Genomic DNA, 24,993 nt, shown 5'->3' with positions numbered 1-24,993 from the left:
TTCCTGGGTTTCCGTTTCTCTGTGAAGTGGAGCAGCTCAAACAGGCCCTTTCTGGCTCTGACTTTCTATACCAAGCAGGCTTTATATGTCCTCCAAGTACTGACACCCTGTCTGCGTGGGCTCTTGGTCTGGGGTCACAGAGCCTACAGACATACAGAGAGAGCTCAGAGTGCCCACGTCCCTCCTCTAAAGAGCTGCTAAAACTCTAAACTGCCACCATCCATAAGCAAACAAAAAAGCCACGCCAAACACTCTGTCATCTAGTCAATTCTGACTCATAGCAACCCTGAACGGCCCCCGTGTGCAGTTATCTGGAAATTGATGAGGAGAGCACTGGGCCCTGTGACCAGGGTCAGATTCCAGACAGGAAAAGGGGCAGATGGAAGCATGGCAGAGGGGCCTGGCCTGACTTCACTGTCACCACCAGCCCCACAAAGTCACCAAGCCCTGCTTCTGTAGGACAAGCAGAAACATCTTTCTCTGTCTTTGATTGAGAGGTAAGAAAAGTAGATTCTAATGCAGGCACTTCATAAACATGCTGTGTGGCTTGGACACCTCCCTCTACCCATGTAGACTGGGTAACTAGGTGCTCCTGAGGGGCTCCTGGGCTGCACTGCTCAGACACACAGATTGCTTGTTCCTGAAGCCCCAGTAGCCCTGTTCTGATCCACATGACCCTAGGGGCAGAATCTAATCTTGCTCAGTTAGGGGGAAAGTACCTGGAGAACCCCACCCCAGCTTTTCTGAAACTGTATCCACCGTGACGCAAGATGAGGTCTCCTGTCCTTCCTCCACTGAGGCACATCACCCAGGAAGCTGCCATTTCTGAAGAGAGCCCATGCTAGTGGCTCAGGGTCGAGCCCGGCTTCCTCTCGCTTGCTGTTTCCACAACTGTAGACTTGACTTCTGTGACCTTCAGGCTCTTTTTACTCTGTGAAATGGGCAGGTCTTTCCTCGGATCTGTGCTCAGTTATTCAAGGGTGGTGGTTTGAAACTACCCAACTACACCACGTTAGAAAGGTATGGCAATCCATGGCCATAAAGATTTTGTTCAAGAGAACACCGTGGAGCAGTTTATACTCTGTAACTCACGAGGTTGTCATGAATTGGAATGAAATTGATGTCACCCTTTTTTAGAAGGCTTGGTTCCCCCACCTCTCCCACCTTAGGGGGTTCAAGCGCAGCCTCCTGGAGACGAGTCACCCCAGCAATGGCCCCAGGCACAGGCTCCTGGCGGCTCTGTTCCAGGCAGGCACGCACAGAGCAGCAGACACAGGTTGTCCTGACAGAGCTATTTATAGATACTGCTCGGCCTTTCCCGAATGGGGGCCTCAGTCTCTCAGCGACCGGGAAACACATAAACTCCTTTCCTTGGAGACAGGGAAAAAAAATTCTCTCTCAGGAGCTCAGATGTGGTCTCTCTTGGGTAGAGAAAATAAAATGGCTGGGTAGGGGGTCAGAATTAGGCCAGCATGTAACAGTTCTCTTTGAAACACTTTCTAGAAGTAACTCCAAGGGTGAAGAAAGCTGAAATACATTATTAAAATGGGGGTAGGAAGGGGACGTTTGAAAGAATGGAAGTCTCTCTCCTGAAGTCGTCAGTCACAAGCACCTCTTCACAGCCTGCTCTTTCACACGGCTGGAGGCCCACTGAGGAGGTGAGGTGGCCCTGCCTCTACTCTTCTCTTCCTCTCAAATCAGCTGCTAGAAACACTGTCCTTGAGAGCAGTTCTGAATATTCATCCAAGACTTTCCATATGCCTGTTGGTCAGAGACCAGGGGCCATACCCACCATCATCACCTCCTTCTCAGAAGCATTTATTCCCACAGTCTCAGTGGCACAATGGTTGCTAAGCACGGGGCGGGACCAAAAGACAAGCGGTTCAAACCCACCCCATGGCTTTGTGGGAGAAAAGGCCTGACAGATCTGCTTCCATAAAGATTACAGCCTAGGAAGCCCTGGGGTGGGGAGGGGGGTGGTACTCTGTCACTGGGGTCTCCATGAGTCAAAACGCCACAGAACTCAACAACAGGGCTCAACAAACAGTCCCTCAGAAGGGATTTCTGCCCCCTGGGAGGTTACAGGTTTGGAGGGGAAAAAAGAAAGATGTGCAGAGGACTTCTGGCACTGAACGTAAGGTGAACTTGATAGGGTAACGCTAGGAAGGGGAGTTTCAGGAAGGAGGGAAGACAAACATGGGTTTGGGGACCAAACAGCAAGTCACTTCCCCTCCCCCACCATATTTACTGGTAGGATATTTCTAAATAAATATATATAAATACACACACACACACATACATACATATACATACACACACGCACACACATGCCATAAACTGCACTGCAAACCTAAAGGCATGCAGTTCAAGGCCCTCAGCTGCTCCGTGGGAGAAGGATGGACAATCTCCTCCCCTGTGATTAACTACCTCTGAAAACCTGCCGGAGGGTCAGCTATGGGTCGGTTCTGACTCTGCAGTACACAACAACAACAACATATAGAAACAGCTCCTCTTTCATTTTCCAGTAAAGAAAACCCAGTTTTGTGGCAGCCTTTCCTCCTCTATCGTACGCAGAGCCCACCTTACGGCACCAGGGGTCCCTAGCCTGGCTGGCCGTGAGGGGCAAGCACGGCAGCTAAATTCTGCTTGACAAACAGGAGCCATTTCCTTCCCGGGTGGCAGCAAAGCTCTCCAGAGCAGTGGTTCTCCACCTGGACTGAGGGCCAGAAGTACCTGGGGAACTTCTCAAAAACCTCATGCCGGGGCTGCACCAACGACAGACATCAGACTCTCTGGAGGTGGGACCCCCTGGATCTATCAGTATTGTCTAGGGTGAGTGAGAAAGAGGAAGACCCTCAATGACATGGTTTGACTAAGCGGCTGCAGCCATAGGCTCACACTGGGCAGACAAGTGAAGACGGTACAGGACCATACAGAGTGTCCTCCTGTAGTTCAGAGGGGTCGCTGTGGGTTGGAATCTCCTCGACAGCACCTAACAGCAACTCCTCCTCCAGGTGACCACAGTGTGCAGATGAGGTGAGATCCAGACAGCTGAAGGACGTGTGCGTATGGGATCTATATAAGGAGAACCCAAGGGAGAGCTAGGCCCCTCCTCTCTGTAGCTCTGCGAGCTGTCTACAGCCAGAGGAGTCCCCAGAACAAGCCCTGCTCTCCCGTCCCAGAACGGGGTACCCCAGAAAACAAGAGGTGACCCCAGTGGACTGTTTTAATCAATTCCTTAAAAGATGAAAATCGAAACCTCTCCTTTAATTTTGGCATCCTTCCTCAATGGAGAAGTCCAGCACACCTAGCGCATGTCAGATCACACAGCACAAGCCCGGCTTCCAGGTAGGATATGTCATAACAAAGGAGACCCCGGAGTCTGGAGAAGTTTAGGGCTCATTCTAGTTCAGGGCAAGGCTGCTGAATTAGTGATGAGCCTGCCACACACCTGTGATGTGAACAGCTCGCTTCTGTCTACAAACCACCCTTTTTTGGCTAACCTCTCCCAACTTGAAGCCCTCTCATTTCCTCTAAGTATTAAAACTAATAAACAAATAGACTTAACTCTCCCACCATCCTTGTCAAGACAGGTGAGATATGTGACCATGCGGCCAACCAGGAGAGTGTGGTCAGCAGGTGCAGGCACACCGGTGTCTGAAGGCCAACACCTCCCCCAGACAGGGCAAAGAAACCCACCAGGGAGACACAGGGGTCCGCGAGCCCATGTCCTTTGCTTGCTGCTGGTTACCCAAACCAGCCCCGGAAGTGAAATTGGTAGTAAGCAGGAATGACCACAGCCTAAGACACAGTGTTAAGCTCCTTCTAAAAACACACCCTGGACTTCTGCAAAGTTGCTGGACAGGGTTTAAATGGTCCCTGAGCAGTCACACTGAACAGAAACACGGAAGTCCCAACCTGTGAATGCTTCTGTCCCTAACCAGCTGAGTGCCATTCATGTGGCAACTAGAACTTCCAACCTCACAATTAAGGGGAAAATGATGTGGAGCTGTTTCCCAGCTCTGCTTCCAGGCACAGGTGAGAAAGCAGGTGAGCATGCAACCAAATCTAAAGCCAAAGGCCCTCCTCAAGCATTAGCCATTTTGAAAAGGGACAGGGACAGGAAGTGCTGAGAAAGGCTGCCCAGGGTAATTCTGGGGGCTCCTGAGGGGCCCAGAGGCAACTCTTGCCTGCTGAGAGCAATAAGTTCAACAAGGTCCTGGGCATGTACCCACCCAATGGCAAATGCCACGGAAGGCTTAGCATGGCCAGCTTGCCAGCACCATAATTTCCTTTCTAGAATACAGAGCTTCATCCACCCCTCCAATACGAAAGCCTCTTGTATTGGATTATGAATTTTACCTTTGAAGGACTTTTGCTCTGCACATTCCTGAAAAAGGTGGTCTTGGCAGTGAAGAAACAATCTTCCAGCTCCTCTTCCAGACTGCAGTACCCACTGCTCATGCTGCTGTCCACCGTCATCTAGCAGGAGGCCCAGGCCCGAGGCAGACACACAGCATCAGAGGAGGTGCGGGCGAGGGAGATGGGGCCTGGAGCCCGGGACCCAAGGTCCCCACGCTCAGCTGCGCGCGAGCTCAGAGCCACGCCGGGCTGGCTCAGCCGCTACCCAGAGCTGGCTGCTCACTGGGGTGGAAGCTGCGTGGGCTTCTTCCGAGCCTCTTCTCAGCTGGCCGGGGGACCTGCCCCCACTCCCTGCCCGCCGCAGAGCCGAGGTATGGGACCCGGGTGCCCTGTGCGCGCTTCTCTCTCAAGTCACTCGGCATCTGCGGTTTCATGCGCGCGGCTGCCTCCCTTGGCCAGACCCGGGTGCGCAGAGCGCCATCGCGCCACCTCCCCCGCCTCCCTGCGCCTTTCCTGCCCAGGGACTTCTGAAGCCACTTCCTCTCGCAAGGTTCCTCAAAGCTGTGCTGGAGCTGTCACGACTGCCCTCCCCCTCCTCCTGTCAGGACCTGCCACCTCACCGGACTGGGGGCTACAGGACGGGTTAAGCCTGTGGGCACCACAGGGCAGGTTAAGTCTGGAAGAAGACCATGAAAAGTGATGTTTCCTCTGTTCTTTCTTCATCTTGCTCCATCCCTTCTGGAAACAGTCCGTTCCCATCACCTATGGTGGTTTACGTGCTGTCAAGTTGACCTAGAAGGTGGGCATCATCCCTCCCCCCTTCCCCACCCCTGAGTCAGTCAGTCAGGGTGGTTTGCCAAGCAAGTGGAGAAGAAAATCCGTCCCTGGCCTGCCTGGAATAGCAGCAACATTTTAACATTTAAATGTTGAAATGCCAGAAGAAACTGCAGGATCCCCACCAGTACATGTAAATCATTTGCAAAGTTATGGCAACCCAGGGAGAGAGCCTGCCTCCCACCCACAACACTTGGCCCTCAGGAAGCTGGGGATGCTAAGGGAGCCTGCAGGCACCACCCGGGTTATTTGTGCTTCTTCCTGGCAGGCAGGCCAACAGGGGTCTCTGCCAGATCTTGCCATTCCTAACATCAAGAATGACTAGTGCACATTTCTCAACACACTAGATGAAAGAACACCTTTGTCTAGGGCTGAATTCTTCAAAATAATTTAGGGCCAAACCCCTACAACCTTTCAGACCATATTTGACAATAACAATAATTAATTACAGCTTCCAGGGAGCTCTTGTGGCCTAGTGGTAAGAAGCTGAGCTGCAATCCTAAAGGAACACAGTTCTAATCTACCACGCTGCTCCATGGGATCTCCAGTGGGCAATCTTCTCCTAGGTGGTTAGTTTATTGCCTCTAAAAACCCACTAGAGGGTCAGCTATGGGTTGGTTTTGACTCTGCAGTACACAACAACAATGGTCACTAAGGGAGCTCTGATGGCTTAATGGTAAGAAGCTGCAATCTCAAAGGCACACAGTTCGAATCCACCAGCTGCTCTGTGAGAGAAGGATGGGCAATCATCTCCCCTGCAATTTACCACCTCTGCAGACTGGCTAGAAAGTCAGCTATGAGTCAGTTCTGACTTGACGGCACATAACAACATGGTCACAGGGTGGCACAGTTTGGGTTCAACTCTGGTGGTGCAGTCTATTTGCGGTTATACTGCCAAGCCAAAGGCCACACCTCTCTGAAGGTTCGAATCCACAAATGGCTCGATGGGAAAAAGATGAGTGATATCCTGTCATGCAGTTAACATTCTCAAAAACCCAGTGGAAGGTCATCTATGAATTGGTTCTGACTTGATAGCAATGAATTTTGAATGACCAGCCTAAAGGCTGCTGGTTCAAACCCTGGTCCTGTGGACCAAATGCTTGTATGCTTCTATTAAGACAGATACATGAATGAAACATAACGTATATAAATGTATAAAACACAAAGTACATATACAAAACGTGATGTATATGAATGATTATATACAAGCCAATAAAAAAAAATGTTTAAAAAGATAACTGTCCAGGAAAGCTCACAGCTGCAGTTCCACTCTGACAGGTACAGTTGCCACTGACTCACCAACCACAATATTACCATTGTCTAAACTCCTGCAAGTGCCAGGTGATTTACATGCAATCTGTCATTTAAAATTCTCAATAGCCTTGAGATAGACTATTATTCTCAATTTATGGATGAGGCAATTGAAGCTCAGAGTCACACAAGTAGGCTATGACATTGCTAAGATTCAAATCTAGGTCCATTTGGACTCCCAGGCATGTACTTCAGACACGGAGCTGTTTGGGCTCTCAGCAGGGAAGAGGCTATTTTGATAGGCACTCGACCATCTTTAGACATCATGGGGCCTGGAATCCAAGGAAATGGAACAAAATCTTCAGAGCCGGGCGTACTAGGAGTACCTGCAGAGTGGCTTGAGGGTTCACCAGGACTCTCTCCAAGTCTGTGTGGCTTCTCCTCAGCTCTGAAACAATCCTGTCCTAAGGAAGCACAAGCTAAGGGGAGAGAGAGACTCAGCCCCCAGACACCAAGCTGCCAATGCCGTTTTAAGCTCTGGTTACTTTTATGAGGAACCTTCTCTCTTCCCTCCTTCAGTCAAGTCTGTCAGTGCTGAGGAGGGTTTCAAACTGCAGCCCAATTTGGCTCTTGCCTCCCACGCACACAATCTTTTTCCCAGAAGCCTCTAAGAGGCTGGCAGGCACGGACATGAGCGAGCTGGCCTCCCTCCTCTCTGGAGAGCCGTCATTACCAGGAGATGGCAAGGAGGTAATAGTCAGAGGTGGACCATGAGGAGGAGGGCTGGGCTGACCTGCACATGACATGCGGTGGGACAGACCTTCACACTGATGAGGTTAGAAGGAAAATTCTTGTTTTGTTTAAACACTCTTTTTCTTCAAATGAGCATTTGTGAAGAGGATTCCCTAGAGACTGGGGTTCAGGCATGAGTAGAACCTCTTGGGCCAGAACAATGAATACTATAGAGAGGGGCTTGCATGATCCTTGGGCCACCAATAACAGCCAACCGGCTTCTCCAGTCAGCAAAGAAACACAGCTTTCTTTGTAAATGGAAACTCCTTGCTCAGTGGGAAACCGATACTTAAGGAAAAAACAGGCTCCAGATTCTTGGTGGCCATACCGTGTCCTTGAAGTCACACGGGGGCCTCTTCAAAGGGACGACAGTGCTGAACGTAAATGTGCCCTCCTAAAACACAGCGCCCCACAGCCTTTCCGACACCAAGCCAAGCATCCCAGGAGTCAGCAGGAGGCTCCCCACGTGAGCAGCCCGGCAGATGCCAGACCCGATTAAGAAAAGCTCTACATGTTCTTCTGGGGTGCTGCTCCAAGCCATTCCAAACATTATGTAAACCTGATATCTGAATAGAGCTTTACAACGCTGTTTAACATCCCTTACCTCGTGTGGGCTTCTCTACAGCCTTGACGGCAGATGTTATTCCCATTTTACAGGTGAAGAAACTGACAAGACATCAGTTGTCCCGTCATGGCTCTTTGTTCTTAAAGTCTTCCGACTTGTAAGTTGGTCTTCTTCTCACTCTAGCCCCAATCCACCCACAAACCAATCCAGACTTCAGGCTCAGATTCCTAAGAAGTCAGTGAGAGAGACTGCTGGCAGGTTCTGAGGACTAAAAAGAAGAACTATGCAAAGATCACAGCGCAAGCTGGCCAGTCTCCAGGAGGAAGCCCTAGGGTCTCAAAGGTGGGGAATGGATTGCCTTCATTGTCTAAAGACACTGTCTGAACCTCTTTCTTAAGAATAATCAATATTATTCATAATTCAATCTAGTTAAGCAGGAAGAGGACTAAGCCTTTTAAAATTTTTAAAAGTCTTTTGAGAGGTGATGGACCTCAAGGATAATGGATTCATTGCCTAGAGCTGCTGTAACAAAATACCGCCAACTGGGAGGCTTCTAAGAACAAAATTATACTACATCATGGCTCTGAGGCTACAAGTTCAAATCAGAGTATTGCCCTTGTTGATTCCTTTTGAGGGTTCTAAGAAAAGAAAAGAGAAAACAAAGAATCCTGCTCTGTACCTCTCTGGGGGCTTAGTGGTCAAGAGTTGTGCTGTTACCAAGTCAAAACCACGTGGTTTGAGTCTACCAGCTGCTCCAAGGAGGAAGATAGGCAGTTTCCCCCTGTGTGATGCATAGCTTCTGAAAGCCCACCAGAGACTCGGCTATGAACGGGCTCCTACTCCACAGCACTTAACAGCAATACCTCTCTCGTAGCTTCAGGCGGCCTCCAGGAATCCTCGGAGGTCCTCAACTGGCAGCTGCATCTTCACATGACCATCTCTTCTTAGTCTCTGCGTCTCTTCTCTTTTTTAAGGGCACTACCCACACTGGACGAAGACCCAGACTGTTCCAGTGTGACAGCACGTTAACCTGATGACATCTTCAAAGACCCCATTTCCAAGCAGTCCCACATTCACAGGTCCCAGAGTTAGGACTTCAACGTAGCTTTTCGTGGAACACAGTTCAGTCCTCATACACTGGAACTGGCTGCTCTTCTCCTGGATCCAGAAGGAGAAGGCTGGCCTAAGGCTGCAGGCTAGAAAGTCTTAAATCCATGACATTGTTCTGGGGCCGGACAGCCCCACTGAAGGGATGAACGGCCAGCTTTATTCTCTCGAAGTCAGATGACAAAAGGCATGATGTTAAGTGTTCTTCCTTTCGCAAACTTGATCCTGACATGCGGCCTGGTCCGCTTCTTAGACAGATCTACCTTGTGGTTCTGCGTGTTCCAGACAAGCTCTGATATAAGAATGGAACACAGTAGCTGGTTTTCTAGTCTCAGCTTCAGTTCTGGGTGGATATGATACACTGAGCAGCTCAGACGTGATGGGTAATTAATTGGCAGTCAGCTTGGTTAGGCTATAGTCACCAGTTGCTTGGTCAAAAATAATAGTCTAGATTTTACTCTGAAGGTATTTAAATGTAATTATCATTTATAAACCAGTCCGCCTTAAGCAGGACAAGACTATCCTCAATATAAGTAGGCCGTACTCACTAAACTGGAAGCCTTCAGAGCTAAATTTGAGGGATTCTATAAGGACAGGGTTCAGATCTGTTGTCCACAGGGCTGCAATGAGTCGTAGTGAGTCAACGAAGCCTAACAACAATAACTTTAAAACTATAACATGGACAACCTGTTTCCAATTTGTTTTCTGAATGTGTTCTGTTTTCTTACAAAGTGAGTATGCCAGTTTCTTAAACTCCATCTCTATCTAGATAAATATCTCTATTTTGACCTATCCATCTGTCACACTCTGGGGGTGCAGTCTTTATGAGGCTGCACTGCTAACCCACCAGCCTCGCCTCTCTGGTGTTTCATAAGCCGCCAGCAATTAATTCTGGGGGAAGAAGATGGGAAATCCTCCTGTGCCATTTACTGCCGTGGGAGCCCCATGGTGGGCTTGACAGCAGGGAGTTTTTGAGTTATCTATCATCCATCGGTGCCTTTGAGTTAGGTTGGTGGCAAAGAATACTGAATGACTTCCCTACATGGACCCCCAAAGAAGCAAACACGTCTGTCTTAGAGGAAGGGCAACCAGGTGGCTCCTTCGAGGCAAAGATCATGGGACTTCGTTTCACATGCTTTGGGCATATCGTCAGGAGGGGTCAGTTCTTAGTAAAACACATCATGCTGGGAAAGGTCATTGAAAGAGAGGAAGACCCTCAACGAGACAGACTGACACAGTGGCTTTAACAAGGGGCTCGAGCCTGGTGGTCATGACAATGGCCCAGGATGGGGCAGGCTTCAAATCTCTTGTTCATGAGGTCACTGTCTTCTCCTGTGGGGTTTACTGCCTCCAAAAACCTGCTGGAGGGTCAGCTTCAATTAGAGTCAGTTTCAATTAGACAGCACATAACATTACAATTATACGTTGTATTGTTGTTGTTAGGTGCTGACGAGTTGAGTACGACTCATAGCGACTCTATGAACAAGAGATCTAAACTCTGTTCTGTCCTGCTCCATCCTCACACTTCCTGACTCACAAGAGCCCAGTGCAAATCCCAGAGGTATGCGGTTCAAATCTACCAGATGCTCTGCTGGAGAAGGAGGGGGCAATCTCCTCCTGTACCAGTCAGATCTGATTTGACGGTACGCATAAAAATAATACAATAAAAATTTAAAAAAAATTTAAAAAAAACCCACAAAAACAAGAGTCCAGTGCAGCTGTCACCATGTACCAAATGTTAAATGATGTTCGTTATTGATTTTCCTCATTTCAAGTGACATCCAATCTGGGCTCTACCACTACACTACTATAACTATCCTCTTTCTTTAGTGTCTGTAGGGTTTTCAGAAGCATTTTGTTTAGGAAGTAGATGGCCCATCCTGTTTCCTATAACTATATGCAACAGTTGCTTATTCTTTCATTCATTTACCAAAACAAATCTTTACTGAGCACTTTCTATAAATACATCAAGCGGCTAAGTTCTGGCTTCTCTGACTAGTTCTGACTTCTCAGGATATACAGTCTAGAAAGAAAAGCGGTATTACATAAGGAGTCTCTGGGTGGTGCAAATGGTTAATGCACTTGGCTGTTACCAAAAAGGCTGGAGGTTCAAGTCCACACAGATGCACATTGGAAGAAACGTCAGTTAATCTACTTCTGGAAAATCAACTCTTGAAAACTCTCTGGAGCACAGCTCTTCCAAAACACAGAAGAGGTCACCATGAATTGGAATCAATCTCATGGCAACTATTTTTTACAATAAAGTTAACATTATCTCTCTTACTCCTCAAACCCCTGAAAACAGGCATTTGGCCAGGAGTAAATTTTCTTTTTTTTATGACACCAACAGTCTTTATTGGTGATTACAGAGAAAGAAGGAGACAGGATAGTTCCCACTTTCGAGGTTTGTTCTGAGTGTGGCCATGAACTCCAAAAAAAAAAGGAGTAAACTATCCACAAAATCAACAGTCTTCCAAACATCCTGAAAAAAATCTACAACCAGGAGAGGATAAAATAGATGAATGGGACCTTCTAAGAATCAAATCCCTATGCACATCCAAAAACTTCTCCAACAGGGTAAAAAGGGAAGAAAGCCACAGACTGGGGAAAAATATTTGGCAATGACATGTCTGATAAGGGACTTTATCTAGAATTTATAGAATACTTGAGCGCCACAACAGATAAAGGTAAACAACCCAACCGCAAAATGGGCACACGATATGAACAGACACTTCACCAAAGAAGACATTCAGATGGTGAACAAACAGCAACAAATGCTGGCGAGGTTGTGGAGAAACTGGAACCCTTATTCACTGTTGGTGGGAGTGTAAAATGGTGCAACCACTGTGGAAGGCGGTATGGTGCTTTCTCAAAAAGTTGCAAATAGAGATACCATTTGACCCAGCAATTCCACTACTGGGAATATAACCCAAAGAGACCATAACTGACATCCAAGCAGATATATGCACATCCATGTTTATCACGGCTTTGTTCACAATAGCAAAGAGTTGGAAACAACCTAAGTTCCCATTAACAAACGAATGGATAGAGAAGCTGTGGTATATTCACACAATGGAATACTACGCTGCATTGAAAAACAAGGAACTCATGAAATATTATACAAAATAGGTGACCCTGGAGGACATTATGCTGAGTGAAGTATCTCAGCACAAAAGGATAAATACTGCATAGTGCCACCACTGTAAAATGGGACTGACATTGGGGCTAGGGGGAGACTGAGAAAGATGGGATAAATTATGTATACTGCATTGAAACAGATGAGAGAGAGAACTGTTTAAAACGGATATGTGATTAGGTATTATTTTCAAGACAGGAGTCCGGAGTGAAGGCTGCATAGTGGAGTGGACTTGGGGGGAAGGATTGTAAAACAATGAAAGAAATTTTCTTTAAAAGAGAAGAGCTAATTGCAGGGAGAAGGGTGGGCAGGGAGAAAAGTGCAACAATGAATGAATGAAAATCCAAGGTCTCTGTAAACCTTCATTAAAATTAATATTCAAAAAAAAGGAGTAAACTTTTGCCTCTAGAGTGGTTAGATTGCATGAGGTCACAGCGCAAATAAAGAATAGATGGAGATTTAAAAGGCAGAGCCTCTGTGTCTGGCATTTTCCCATTCCAGGTCATCTCCAGTGGCCACACATCTTCCAAACTCGCCAGCAGGTCCTCCAACGCCCCTCATAACAAGTGTCCAGTTGACCCTCCCAGCCGCGATCAAGGCCTCTCATCCCAGGTGCACACAACCCACACAACCCTGTCTGTATTCCCAGAAGACACTCTGCCCTTTTGTGCTTCTTCTCTTGTTATTTCCTGTCAAAATCCTTCCCCTGCGTCCTCTCCCCCTTTCCTGACACATTATCTCCCAAAATCAACCACGCTTGACACGGTCCCCTATGACTCTTCGGAGCATATTTACCCAGGCATCCTATTTTGGTTGACTTTTAAAGCTGTCCCATCCCTGCTGTCGGAACGTGTTATGTGAAGTGCTCTGCTGGCTATGTAGAGCCTCGAGCTCGATTTCTCCCCAAACAACTTCCTGTCGTAGAAGATAAGGCAGCTAGCTGCACAGGACCTAGGTTAGCCTTACACAAGATTCACTTTCATGGTGATGCTAGCTCTGACCATACTCTTTAGTTGTCAGGCAACAGCTTCACCAGCGTTCTGACAATAAATAATAGTGAAGCTCATTAAATTACTTTTTCCTTTTTAAAAAATTTATTATTAATTTCAATGAAAATTTACAAAGACTTTGGGTTTCCATTCATTCATTGTTGCACTTTTCTCCCTTCCCAACCCTCCCCCCTAGTACACTACCCTCTTGAAAAAGTAAAAGACAAATTCTTTCATTGTTTTACAAACCCCCCCCCCCCCCAAGGTACACTACACTATGCAGCCTTCATTCTGGACTCCTGTCATGACAAAAATACCTAATCACATATCCCTTTTAAACAGTTTTCTCCCTCATCTGTTTCAATGCAGTGTACATTATTGAACCCATCTTTCTCAGTCTCCCCCCAGCCCCGATGTCAGTCCTATTTTACAACAGTGGCACCATGCAGTATTAGTCCTTTTATGACTGAGATACTTCACTCAGCATAATGTCCTCCAGGGTCACTCATTTTGAATAAATATTGCATGAGTTCCTTGTTTTTCATCATTAAATTACTTTTATGGACTGAGTTTTATCTCCCCAAAATACATGCCATCTTGGCTCAGGCAAGATTCTCAGGATTAGGTAAGTATTCTCCGTTTTGAGACTGAATGTAATTGTTGTTACACGCCATCACGTCGCCTGTGACTCATAGCAACCGTAATCACAATAGCTCTGAAGCCTGCCCTGTCCTGATCCCAGTCTCACTGTCTCCAACACACCTACCCCTATTGCCCCAGGCACTGAGTCAATCCATCTCATCCGGAATCTTCCTCCTCTCCCGTCCCTCCTGTGCTGTCCCTGTCCTTCTCTAAGGACCAGTCCCTCCTGGCCACGTGCCCAGAGCATATGAGATAGAGCTTCAAAATCCTTGCCTCCAAGGATCAGCTTGGTTTTATCCTCTCCAGGACAGTTCTGTTTGTTCTCCTAGCAGTCCATGGTATGTTCAATGCTCTTCTCTAGCACCACAGCTCAAAGGCATTGATTCTTCTTCTTCTTCTTTTCAATTAATTTTAATGAAAGTTTACAGAGACTTTGGATTTCTATTCATTCACTGTTGCATTTTTCTCCCTACTCACCCCTCCCCCCAGTTCACTCTTCTCTTTGAAAAGTAAAAGAAAAATTCTTTCACTGGTATACAATCCCCCCCACCCCTGCCCCGAGTCCACTCCACTAAGCAGCCTTCATTCTGGACTCTTGTCATGACCATAATACCCAATCATATATCCCTTTTAAACAGTTCTCTCCCTCACCTGTTTCAATACAGTCTACATAATTTATCCCATCTTTCTCAGTCTCACCCCAACCCTGATGTCAGGCCTGTTCTACAACAGTGGCACTATGCAGTACTTGTCTTCTTTTCTTCTTATATTTAAATCCTAACCTCTGTGAAGCTAAATGCATGAGGCAGCATAAACCTTACAGGATTAGGCTGTAACTCGTGTTATCATCTTTTGAGATATAAAAGAGATTAAACTAGGGGAGAGAGACTAAGGGGATCGAGGGACTTTGCTTGGGAAAATAGAGGGTTGGAGAAACAGAAGAAGATATTTAATGAGATGGAGGGACTCCGTGACTAAAAGAATAGCTTTATATATCACAGAGATTGTGGGGATGGTGCGGGATCAGGCGGGTTTCATTCTGCCACACACAGGGCTGTTACAAGTTGGCACTGAATTGATGGTATGTAACAACAGTAGCCACCAAGAAAGAAGAGTCAGGAGTGGGCCCAGACTCCCTGTGCTGAGCACCTCCTAGACCCAGGAAAAGACAGGAAGACAGGTGCCAAGACACACGGAAATATCCAAGGAACATCAGACCCCTAGATGTTCAAAGCAGACAGGGACCTTCTGGTGTTCTGGTTTCAGACTTCCAGCCTTCTAAAAGAGAACATATCTCTGCTTGTTAAAGCTGCTACTTGTGGTATCTGAGTTATTCCAGCACTACTATCTAGTGCTACCATTACCCACACCATGGGGCTAAGGCACTGAGGAGCCCACCTCAGGACTGGACTCAGGCATAAGGTTTCTGCATTCTAGTCATCATCCTGCAGTGCAATCAGAGGGTTGCAAAGGATTTTGTTTTGATCAACACTTATTCTTGCTACACAAAGCCTCCAATGGCAAAGACAGTGTGGCCACCAGTGTGACCATGAAAAACTCTTGGGTTTGTGCTACCACAGACAGTATTGCCAGCCTCAAGACCTGGCCCATCCAGAAGACACTGCAGCCTGCCTATTTTTCTTGATAACAGGACAGGAAGATCACAGAAAGAGGCCTCTAGGGTGGCCCAGACCACCATGTGTTACAATGCTAACTGAAAGGCTATCTCTCTACCAGTTTGACTCCACCAGGTCTCCTTGGGTGAAAGATGGGCAGTTTCCTATCACTGAGATTTACAGCCTTAGAAACCCAATGGAAAATCACTAAACTGAGTCGGAATTGACTCAATGGCAGTGAGCCAAGATGAGCAGAGAAATAAGCACCAGAGTGCTGGCTTTCCATCACAGACTTGGGCCCTAGGGGTCTCCTACATGGGAAGCCTTTCTTCTCTGACCCATCAGAATTTGGCTCACGCAGACTGGCTTATCCTGGGTTGCTCAGATGGGCAGACCTTGTGGGAGGGTTCCTTTGAGGGTGGGCTGTCTAGTGGGTCAAACCATTGCCAGCTCTGGCCAGCACATTTGGCTTCCAGAGAGTGGAGGGGAATCTGTAAAGGAGCCATGGAGTGAGCTGCCCCAGACACATCCAGGCTGGAGGGGAAGGAGTGGAGACTGGCTTTGGCCAGTCCTTTGGCACATGTGGGTGGCTGGTCCTTATCTGGCTATCTCTGCAATGCCCTGGGAGGGGCAGTCAGTTCCTTATCAGCAGAGGGAGTCAGAATAGAAATCAGAGCCAGGTCTGAGACTTGAAAGCTGGAGAAATACAGACTGGGAGGACAGGTGGAGGCTGGTGTATCCCGCCTCTCACCTTACCATTGTTGTTAACATGCTGAACAGTAGATTTTGATTCACAGCAACCATACAGCACAGAGTAGAGCTGCCCCAAGGGTTTCCTGGGCTATAATCTTTATGGAAGCAAGCTACCAGGTCTTTTCTCCTGTGGATCAGCTGGTGAGTTTGAACCACCAGCCTTTCAATTAGCAACAAAGGAATTAACCACTGTACCAATAGGGATTTCACTGTCAACATAACTCATTGCCATAAAGTAGGAACCATATAGCACAAAGCTGACTCTCCAGGAGGTTTTCACAGGCTATAAATTTCATGGAAGGAGACTGCCTGTCTTTCTCAGGAAGGTTAAATCTGAGAGCCCTAGTCCCTGCTTTTTTTCAATATTCATGCCATGTAAACTGGAGGTGATGCATCCCACCCAATCCTGGAGATCAGAGGATGAGAGAAGAGGCTAAGATCAGGACCAGGGACTCGAGTGGGTGAAGTTGATTTGCAACTTCTTACATTGGGAGGAACATAACAATCTTATCATGGAAGTGTTACCATATTTCAGGACCACTGGGAAAGTTGTATGTCACATCCTTAGTTACTCTAAGGACAATGTTTCTATGTAGAAATACCGTAGGATAAGGGACTGGTGCTGGTCGTGTTATGCCCTGTGCTCCGTGCTGGAGACAGTGTGGTAAATACGATAAGACAGTAAAAGCCCATGCTCCATAGAGCTCATAATTGCTTTTAAACAACTGCAATAACCACATGTAATGTCCCCATTTTCTAGCTGAGTAAGGTTAAGTGGCTTGCCTAGGGCTACAAACTCATTAAGTAAGAAAGCCAGGATACTGAGTCCAGAAAAGCCAAACTCCAAAAGTCCAAATTCAAGATCAAAGAAAAGCAAGGACTTACTGAGCCACCACTGTATGCAAGGCCCAGCACACAACAAGGAAGACTAAACGGCAGAGACAGGACCCCTTGACCTCAGGTCAAGTACCTAATCCATAAGACTGGTATACAGTATGTGCAGATCATTTAGAACAATTCATGGGGAACTTCCACATCTGACCAAGATGAAAAAAAGATCATTTAGATTTACCCTCCAGAATAAAGGAATTTCAAAGAGTGGGGGTGTGCTCAAAACCTATGAAACAATGATTTTTCCAAACTGGACATCAGGTAGCGAAGGAAAGTAATCCCTGTGATGCAGGAGGCAAATAGAGTGATGCATATTGTTACCCCACCTTACTGCCTTGAGGGGCAACCAAGGAAATAGATCTTGATGAGAGAGAGGGGAGATCACTAGGGTTCACAGGACAGAATATTTGAGAGGAGACAGCTTTTGAGAGCTCAGAAATCTGCAGAAGCCCCCACTAAAGTATTTAGGTGGGTGTATGTAGGGGCCTCTGGTGACCTAGTGGTAAGAAGCTGCACTGCAATCCCACAGGCACATGGTTGGAATCCACCAAATGCTCTGAGGGCGAAGGATGGTCAATCATCTCCCTTATTAATTACTGCCTCTGAAAACCTGCTGGAGGGTCGGTTATGAGTGAGTGCTGACTCAGTGGGACACACATCAACATGCATGTAAGATAACAGCCAAGATGAGGAAGAAACCTCTCTAAAGGATTAGAAGGAATAGTGCCTGACATTCCAAACTGTCAGAAGAACACTTGTTAAGTCAGAACAGAAATCTCCCATGAGTCATGAGCACTGGCTAGGGCATACAGAGGGTCTCACCCTAGAAAAGAACTTGTCACAGACTAAACAATGCTGTAGTCCTGCATAACAGAACCCCAAAAGACCAAACCATTTATTTCCAAGGAGCTTCACTGAGCTTCAGAACAAAACTCAAGAATAGTTCTAGGAATGCAAAACCCCCAGGGAGGTAATATTTACAACACCTAGCATCTAAAAGAAATTACCAGACATGCAATGAAACGGAAAAATAATGAAGAGAAAAATCAATCACCTGAAACAAATTCAGAACTAATACAGTTTTAAAATTAGCAAGATAAAAACATTAAAACAGTTATTATATTAAACTGTTATAATGCTAAAATATATTATTTACATCTTGGAACTTAATATAAATGGAGACCAATTAAAAAGATCCACATAAAATTAATATAAAATTTATAATGTATAAAGTAAGAAATATACTGGAGCAATTAACAGCACATTATACATTTTAGCTGAAAAAATTAGTAAACTTGAGGAAATAGGAATAGAAACTCCCCAAAATGATATACAGAAAGAAAAGAGAATTTTTAAGTACGAGCAGAGCAGTGAGCTGTGGGACACATTCAAGCATTTTAATATACATACAATTAGAATCCCTGAAAAGAAAGAAAGTGGGGTGGGTTCATAAAAAATCTGGGGAAACGCTGAAAATGAAAAAAATTTGTATAAACTATAAATCCAAGAAGTTCAGTGAATCCCCAAACCAAAAACATGAGGAAAATAACGCCAGGAAAACTACAAACTATAATTAAATATTTTCAAAGCCACTGGTAAAAATTCTTAATAACATTTATAGAAGAAAGACCTGAACAAAGACAAAGATAACTGCAGATTTATTGTTAGAAATAATGAAAACAAAGGACAATGGAACAACATTAAAATAATGAAAGAGGGCCTTTCCTCCATATTTCCTTTCAGGTGGGAGGTCCACCCATTTGGGATGCAACTTCCTAATATATAGCTATCTTTACATTCATTCTTTTTCTTTCTTTTTTTTTTAAAAAAACAAACAAACAAACAAAGAATCTGCAAGGACTTCCTGCTAGACTCACAAAAATCTTCCTGCACAAACAAGACAAGCCTTTAAAAGTCAAATAACCCCAGGCAATCGAGTCAGCAGAAACCGATCGCAACTTGAGTCTCTGAGAAATCTGCCAACCATGGCTTTCAATCCCAGGAGATCCTCTCGATGTCAAACAGCACAGCATGGTCTCAGATCAGACAATCAGGAGGTTGAACCCTCCCCAGGACTTCGTAGTGGAGAGAACCTCTCTGAATCCCAGAACCCAGCAACTCCAGTCAACATATTGCAATGCAGCGATATTTCAAATTTAAAAGAGAAATTTCGGCAATACTGGAAGTTCTTTCACATGTGGCTGCAGCCAGAGAACCACTGCAAGGAGCAAATGATTTCCCTCCTAGCTCTGGAGCAATTTATGAGGGACGGGCACTGCCAAGACAGGCCTGCTTTGGTGGAGAAATGGAATTCAAATACTAGAAACATGAGCAAATTCATGGAAGACCTAAGCAATCATCTCTCACAGCCAGCTGGTTATGTCCACGTCAGGATGCAGGGACAGGAACTCCGGTTTTCAGAAGATGCAACTTTAGATGATGTCATTGCTGCCTTCAAAAATAAACAATCTTCAGAGACGCTAAGAGACTCAGGGATTCCCTTCCTGACTGCTGAGGATATTCTCTTACAAATAGTAGAAGACTGCAGTTCCATGATGCGTCTTCAAGGATATGAACATGTACGGCTAAGCACAATTGATAAAAGTGCATCTAAATTCCAAAATCAATCTCCTCAAAAGTATACGTGTTTCCTATTGCCAAAGGGCCCTTCAGAGTAGTGAGAGATCTTCACCCTGAAACCTGCAGCGTCCCTTTTCAGCAGGAAGTAGCTCTAAGAGAGTCCGCCACCCCATTTTCCTTATGAATCAGAGTGAAGTCTCTCTCAGGGAGGAGTGATAGGGAATGGCAAAGAACACACTAACAAAGGAGATTAATCAGAACTGTTTTTGACAAGCACTGTGACAATGGGTCAATTAAAACAGACTTTCAAGGAATATCCAACCTGAATCCTTCTGATCATATAGAGATTTTTAAAATATTTCTTTAAGTTTATTTTATTTAATCTGTTTTGTTTGTTTGTATATGAAGGATGGAGAAAACCAAAACAAGCAAGAGTGAACCAAAGAAGAGAAGATGCTAGTCTAGATGATAACATAATATGATAAAACAAAAGGGGGAAATATGGGAAGCCAGACTTTATACCAAATATCATATGAAAACCCTTGTTCAGGAATTGAAGGAATTACAGATTTATAAGTTAGGATTTCTCTTGTGGCAGATCACAGAAAATGAGCTGTTTGTTCCCCCGCAAGACAGGAGACGGCAAGGGGCCCCCTACAGAGGGAGTGTTACTTCCTGAGCTAGAGTTCACCCTGAGGCATCAAGGTTAATAGTTAAGGGTAAACCAAATTCTTGCATTTGTGAACCCTCCTTCCTGAGGGAAGCAGAAGGTTTTCTATAGAAAGAGCTTGGCTTCATTTGCATTTAATTCTCTTTGTGATTTACTTCCTGGTAATTTTCAATAAAGATACAGAGAAGCTTGGCTTGGGGTCTTCAGGTAGAGAACTGCTGGCCCCCTGTTTTATGCTCTCTGCTCTATCACAAAAAAAAAAGAAAGAGGAAAAAAACCCGTCAGTTGAGAATTCCGTACCCAGTAAAATTTTTTAAAAAACAAGTGAACTAAAGACTTTCTCCAAGATAGGAAAGTTGAAAGAATTCCTCACCAGCAAACTCATTGTACAAGAAATGTTCAGGAAAGCCCTTTAGACAGAAGGAACATGATCAAATGGAAACCAGGGTTTGCCCAAAGCAATGAAGAGCACCAGAAATTATAAAATACATAATTTGTTCTTGTTATTTAACTACCTTTAAAAGATAATTGACTATCTAAACAAAAATAGTAACAATGGGCTTTGGGGGGCTAGTAGAGGAGAAATAAAAACATACTATTTTAAGGTTAGGTGAAAATACCATTTGGTCTCAGTAGGTAGATAGTAGTAAGGTCTTTTACATCACTGACCATCACAGAAATGCAAATAAAAGCCACAATGGTACATCCGATACCCTCTCAACAACACTTCATTTCTGTTGAGTTGCAGCCACTCACAGTTGACCCTCCAGTAGTTTCCCAAGGCTGTGAATTGCATGTGAGGAGAATGCTTGTCTTTCCCCCTTGGAGTTGCTGGCGGATTTGAATTGGCAGAGTAGCACCACTTTTGCGTCAGCACTGCAATGCCCTACGGACGGCACCAGCAGAGCTCCTTTCACATCCAGTGTTGTTCTTAGGTGCCACTGAGTCAAGTACAACTCATAGCGACCCCTCTGAGCATCAGATCTGAAACTGATCCTGTCCTGAACCATTCATATCCACCAGGATGGCTTTAATCAAGATGGCAAGTACTAAGACTGTTGGCAAGAACTGGAGCCTCATACACAGTCAGGAAAACGATAAGATGTTGTTGTTGTTGTTATGTGCCATTGAATTGCCTGCTACTCGTAGCACTATTATGTACAATCACTCTGAACCCTGCCCTATCCTGAGCCATTCTCACTGAATCTGACACACCTACACCCATTACCCCAGTTACTGTATCAATGCATCTCAACGGGGGTCTTTCTCTCCTGCATTGTCCTTCAACTCTTCCAAGCATGATGTCCAAATAAAAAAACAAAACAAAACAAAAAACAACAAGCATTCAAATTAGGACAGACTATGAAGAGGGATTGGCCATCCACTTATGAAATAACAGGGCTTCAAAAACGCTTGTGTATAATAGTAAGACGGTACAGTCCTTCAACTATAAAACATAGTTGACATATGACACAGCAATTCCATTCCTAGGTATATAAAACCAAAATCACTGACATTGAGTTCATTCTTATTCATGATGACCCTGCATTGAGTTTCAGAGGTTATAATATTTATTGGAACAGACATTCCATCGTTCTCCCAAGGAGCAACTAGTGGATTCAAACCACTGACCTTTTGTTACCAAGTCTCCTTCCTAAGTATATACCCAAGAGAATTGAAAATACACATCTACACAAAAACTTGTACACAAATGTTGATAGTCAAATTACTAATAATAGCTAAAATGTAGAAAAAATACAAATGCCAGTCAATGGATGAATAGGTAAACAGAATGAAGTATCATTCAGCCATAAAAAGAGAATGGAATACTGATACAGGCTACCACAAGGAATAACCTTGGGAACATGTTAACTGAAAGAAGTCAGCCAAAAAAGAGATAAGTATGTGATTCCATTCATAAGAAAGTCCAACCAACCAACTTACCAACCAACTTACCAATCCACCAAGTAACCAACCAACCAAGTTACCAACCAACTAATCCACCAACCAAATAACCAATCAACCAACTAACCAACCAATCTAGCAACCAACCAACCAACCAACCAATCCACCGTCCAACCCATTGCTGCCAACCTGGTTCTGATCACAAGGCTCCACCACTGTGTTTCCAAGGTTGTAAATCTTTACAAGAGCAGACTGCCCATCTTGCTCTCTCAGAGTATCAGGTGGATTCAAACTGCCCACCTTTCAGTTAGCAACTTGTAACAGTGCACACCATGCCACCGGGGCTCCTTAATGAAATTTCAGAAGAGGGAAATCTATAGAGACTGACAGATCAGTAATCACTTGGAGTTGTGCAGGAGAGCAAAACAAGAAGGACAGGCTCTTTTTGAGGTGGTGAAAATGGTTTCATATATCTACGACTACATTAAAAAATATGCTATAAACATCCTAACCATTAGTAACTATTACCACCAAGTTGACTCCTAGTGACCCTGGAGGATAGAAAAGAAGTGTCTATATGTTGCCCAACGTTATAATGGGTCACAAAAGTGGACTGCCATTCTCATATGAAGAGGCTTGTGGATTTGAACCACTGGCCTTTTGATATGCAGCCAAATTCTTTATCCACTGCACCACTAGGCCCCTTACAGCTTGGAAAGCAACCACTAAATTAACAAACAAAAGAGTTAATGTTTTAAGCCAACCAATGAGATAAAATGTAATAATACAAAACATGCTACTAGTCCAAAAGGTGGCAGAAAAGGAAACAAATAACAGATGGGAAAAGGAGAAAACAAATAGCAAGCTGAAATACTCAAAACTTAACTATATCAATAATCACATTAAAGACAAATAGTCCAGACACTCCAATTAAAGAGCAGGGATAATCAGATTGAAGGGTGTGTTGTTGTTTTTTTTTTTAAAAAAAGCAAGAGTTTTATTTTTAATTCTAGCTACAAAAAATGACCTTTAAATACAAAACACAAACAGGCTAAAGCTGTCATATGTTGCTATGTGATGTTGAGTTGTAACCACCTCATAGCTGAACCGCCACTGTTTTTCAGTGGCTGTAAATTGCACAGGAAGAGAATGCCCATGGTGCAGCTGGTGGATTTGAACTGTGTACCTTTCGGTTGGAAGAGCAATTCTTCACCACAAAGCCACCAGCACTCCCTCTTTACCCACTTCTTGTTGTCAGATGCCTTTGAGTAGGACTCATAGCGATCCTATGAACAACTGAAGCCTGTCCTATCCTGTGCCGTCCTCATCATCTCTGACACACCTGAGCCCCATTACTGCAGTCACTGTGTCAGTCCATTTCTTTGAGGGTCTTCCTCTCTTGCACTCACCTTCCCTCCTGACCACCATAAAGATGTATCATGCTAAAAGGTACTAACTGAAAGCTGGAATGACTCCATTAATGACAGACGAAAGAGATTTCTGAGCAAAAAAACATTACCAGGATAAACAAGGTTGTTTAATATAAGGGTCAACGAAGTAAGAGGACATAACAATCCTAAATGTGTATAAACCTAATAACAGAGTTTCAAAATACACGACGGTAATACTGTTAGTAGCACTAGGCAATCCACAATTACTTAGATATTTTTAACACTCCTGTTTCTCTTCAGTCATCAATAAAGCAGGTAGAGAACACATCATAAGCCTTCAGTAAGTACAAGCTACAGTTAATGAAATCACAATTAAACCTGTTATCAGACATTTCAGGACCTGGGCACCCTGTGGGGTGCACAGATAGCTACAAAGCGCACCTCTTGGGGGATCCCAGCGTCGGTACCAGCCTGGAGAGAACCTTCCCCCGAGCCCCACTGCTGTCAAGCAAGCCCTTTCTTGCCTCTCTGGCTCCTCCGTGTGGCAGACCTGGGCTCAGCATGTGGCCGTCCTGGCAGGGCTGGCCACAGGCGATTGATTGATTCCTCCTCTGAAGGTTCTGGAAAAGCAGAGCCCCCGGGTAGAGAGACAGTGGCGAGACTGTGGGAAGGAGCACGGGGCCAAGAGCCAGGAAAGTAGGAAGAGCATGCCAGCTGAGTCACTGCTCTGCTGGCCTCTGCACAGGCTGAGGGAGGTGGTTCCCGCAGGGCCTCGCTGGGAATGGTGGTGCAGGGTGTGGATTCAGGAGGGGATGGGTAGGTAGAAAGGCAGCGGGAACCCGTGGGGCTGAAACACCAGCAGGCTTGGTGAAGGGGGATGGGGTTTTAAGTTTTCACCTCGTGAGTGGAGCAGCCACTTCAGCCAACGTCTCTCTCTTCCCTCACACCACAAAATCACACCGTCCTGACTTTATATCCAGGACAGTAACCCAACCTTGTGGTTTGTGTTGAGTTGGCAGAACCAAACCCTGGAGCATTTCATGCACTAATCCAGATTTGCATTTTCATTTTGAGGACAATAGGGAGCCACTGAGGGATATTTCATCAAAAGGGGTGACATTCCCTACGCACATCCAGAAACTTCTCCAACAGGGTAAAAAGGGAAACCATAGACTGGGAAAAAGTGTTTGGTAATGACATGTCAGATAAGAGACTTCTATCTAGAATTTACAAAATACTTGAGCACACAACAAGATAAAGGTAAATAATCCATTCGAAAAATGGGCACAGGATATGAACAGACACTTCACCAAAGAAGACATTCAGATGGCCAACAGACACATGAAAAAATGTTCAAAATCCCTAGCTCTAAGAGAGATGCAAATCAAAACAACTATGAGATAGCATCTCACCCCAGCCAGAATAGCAAAATTTAACAGAACAGCAAGCAACAAATGCTGGCGAGGTTGTGGAGTAACTGGAACCCTTATTCACTGTTGGTGGGAGTGT

The 24,993-nt window shown here is 45.2% G+C and overlaps 1 protein-coding gene across 2 annotated transcripts in view; it reads right to left on the bottom strand.

The window, feature by feature from the left end:
• The window catches only part of RASSF5 (Ras association (RalGDS/AF-6) domain family member 5), a 118,832-nt gene that overhangs the window by 40,336 nt on the left and 53,503 nt on the right, over window positions 1-24,993 (bottom strand). The window contains exon 1 of one of the 2 annotated variants that reach the window (XM_006887931.1): window positions 4,363-4,482. The exons of the other annotated variant lie outside the window; for it this stretch is intronic. Coding sequence (XP_006887993.1) covers window positions 4,363-4,482 — 120 coding nt within the window. Of the gene's footprint in view, window positions 1-4,362; window positions 4,483-24,993 lie in introns of those variants that run through there. 2 annotated transcript variants of the gene reach the window in all.

Source organism: Elephantulus edwardii, unplaced genomic scaffold (assembly GCF_000299155.1).
Source record: "Elephantulus edwardii isolate Elephantulus edwardi_28Jun2011 unplaced genomic scaffold, EleEdw1.0 scaffold00063, whole genome shotgun sequence".
In the NCBI taxonomy this organism is placed as follows: domain Eukaryota; kingdom Metazoa; phylum Chordata; class Mammalia; order Macroscelidea; family Macroscelididae; genus Elephantulus; species Elephantulus edwardii.
Note: the sequence above shows the minus strand (reverse complement) of the source record. Positions and strands in the feature narration are given on the sequence as shown.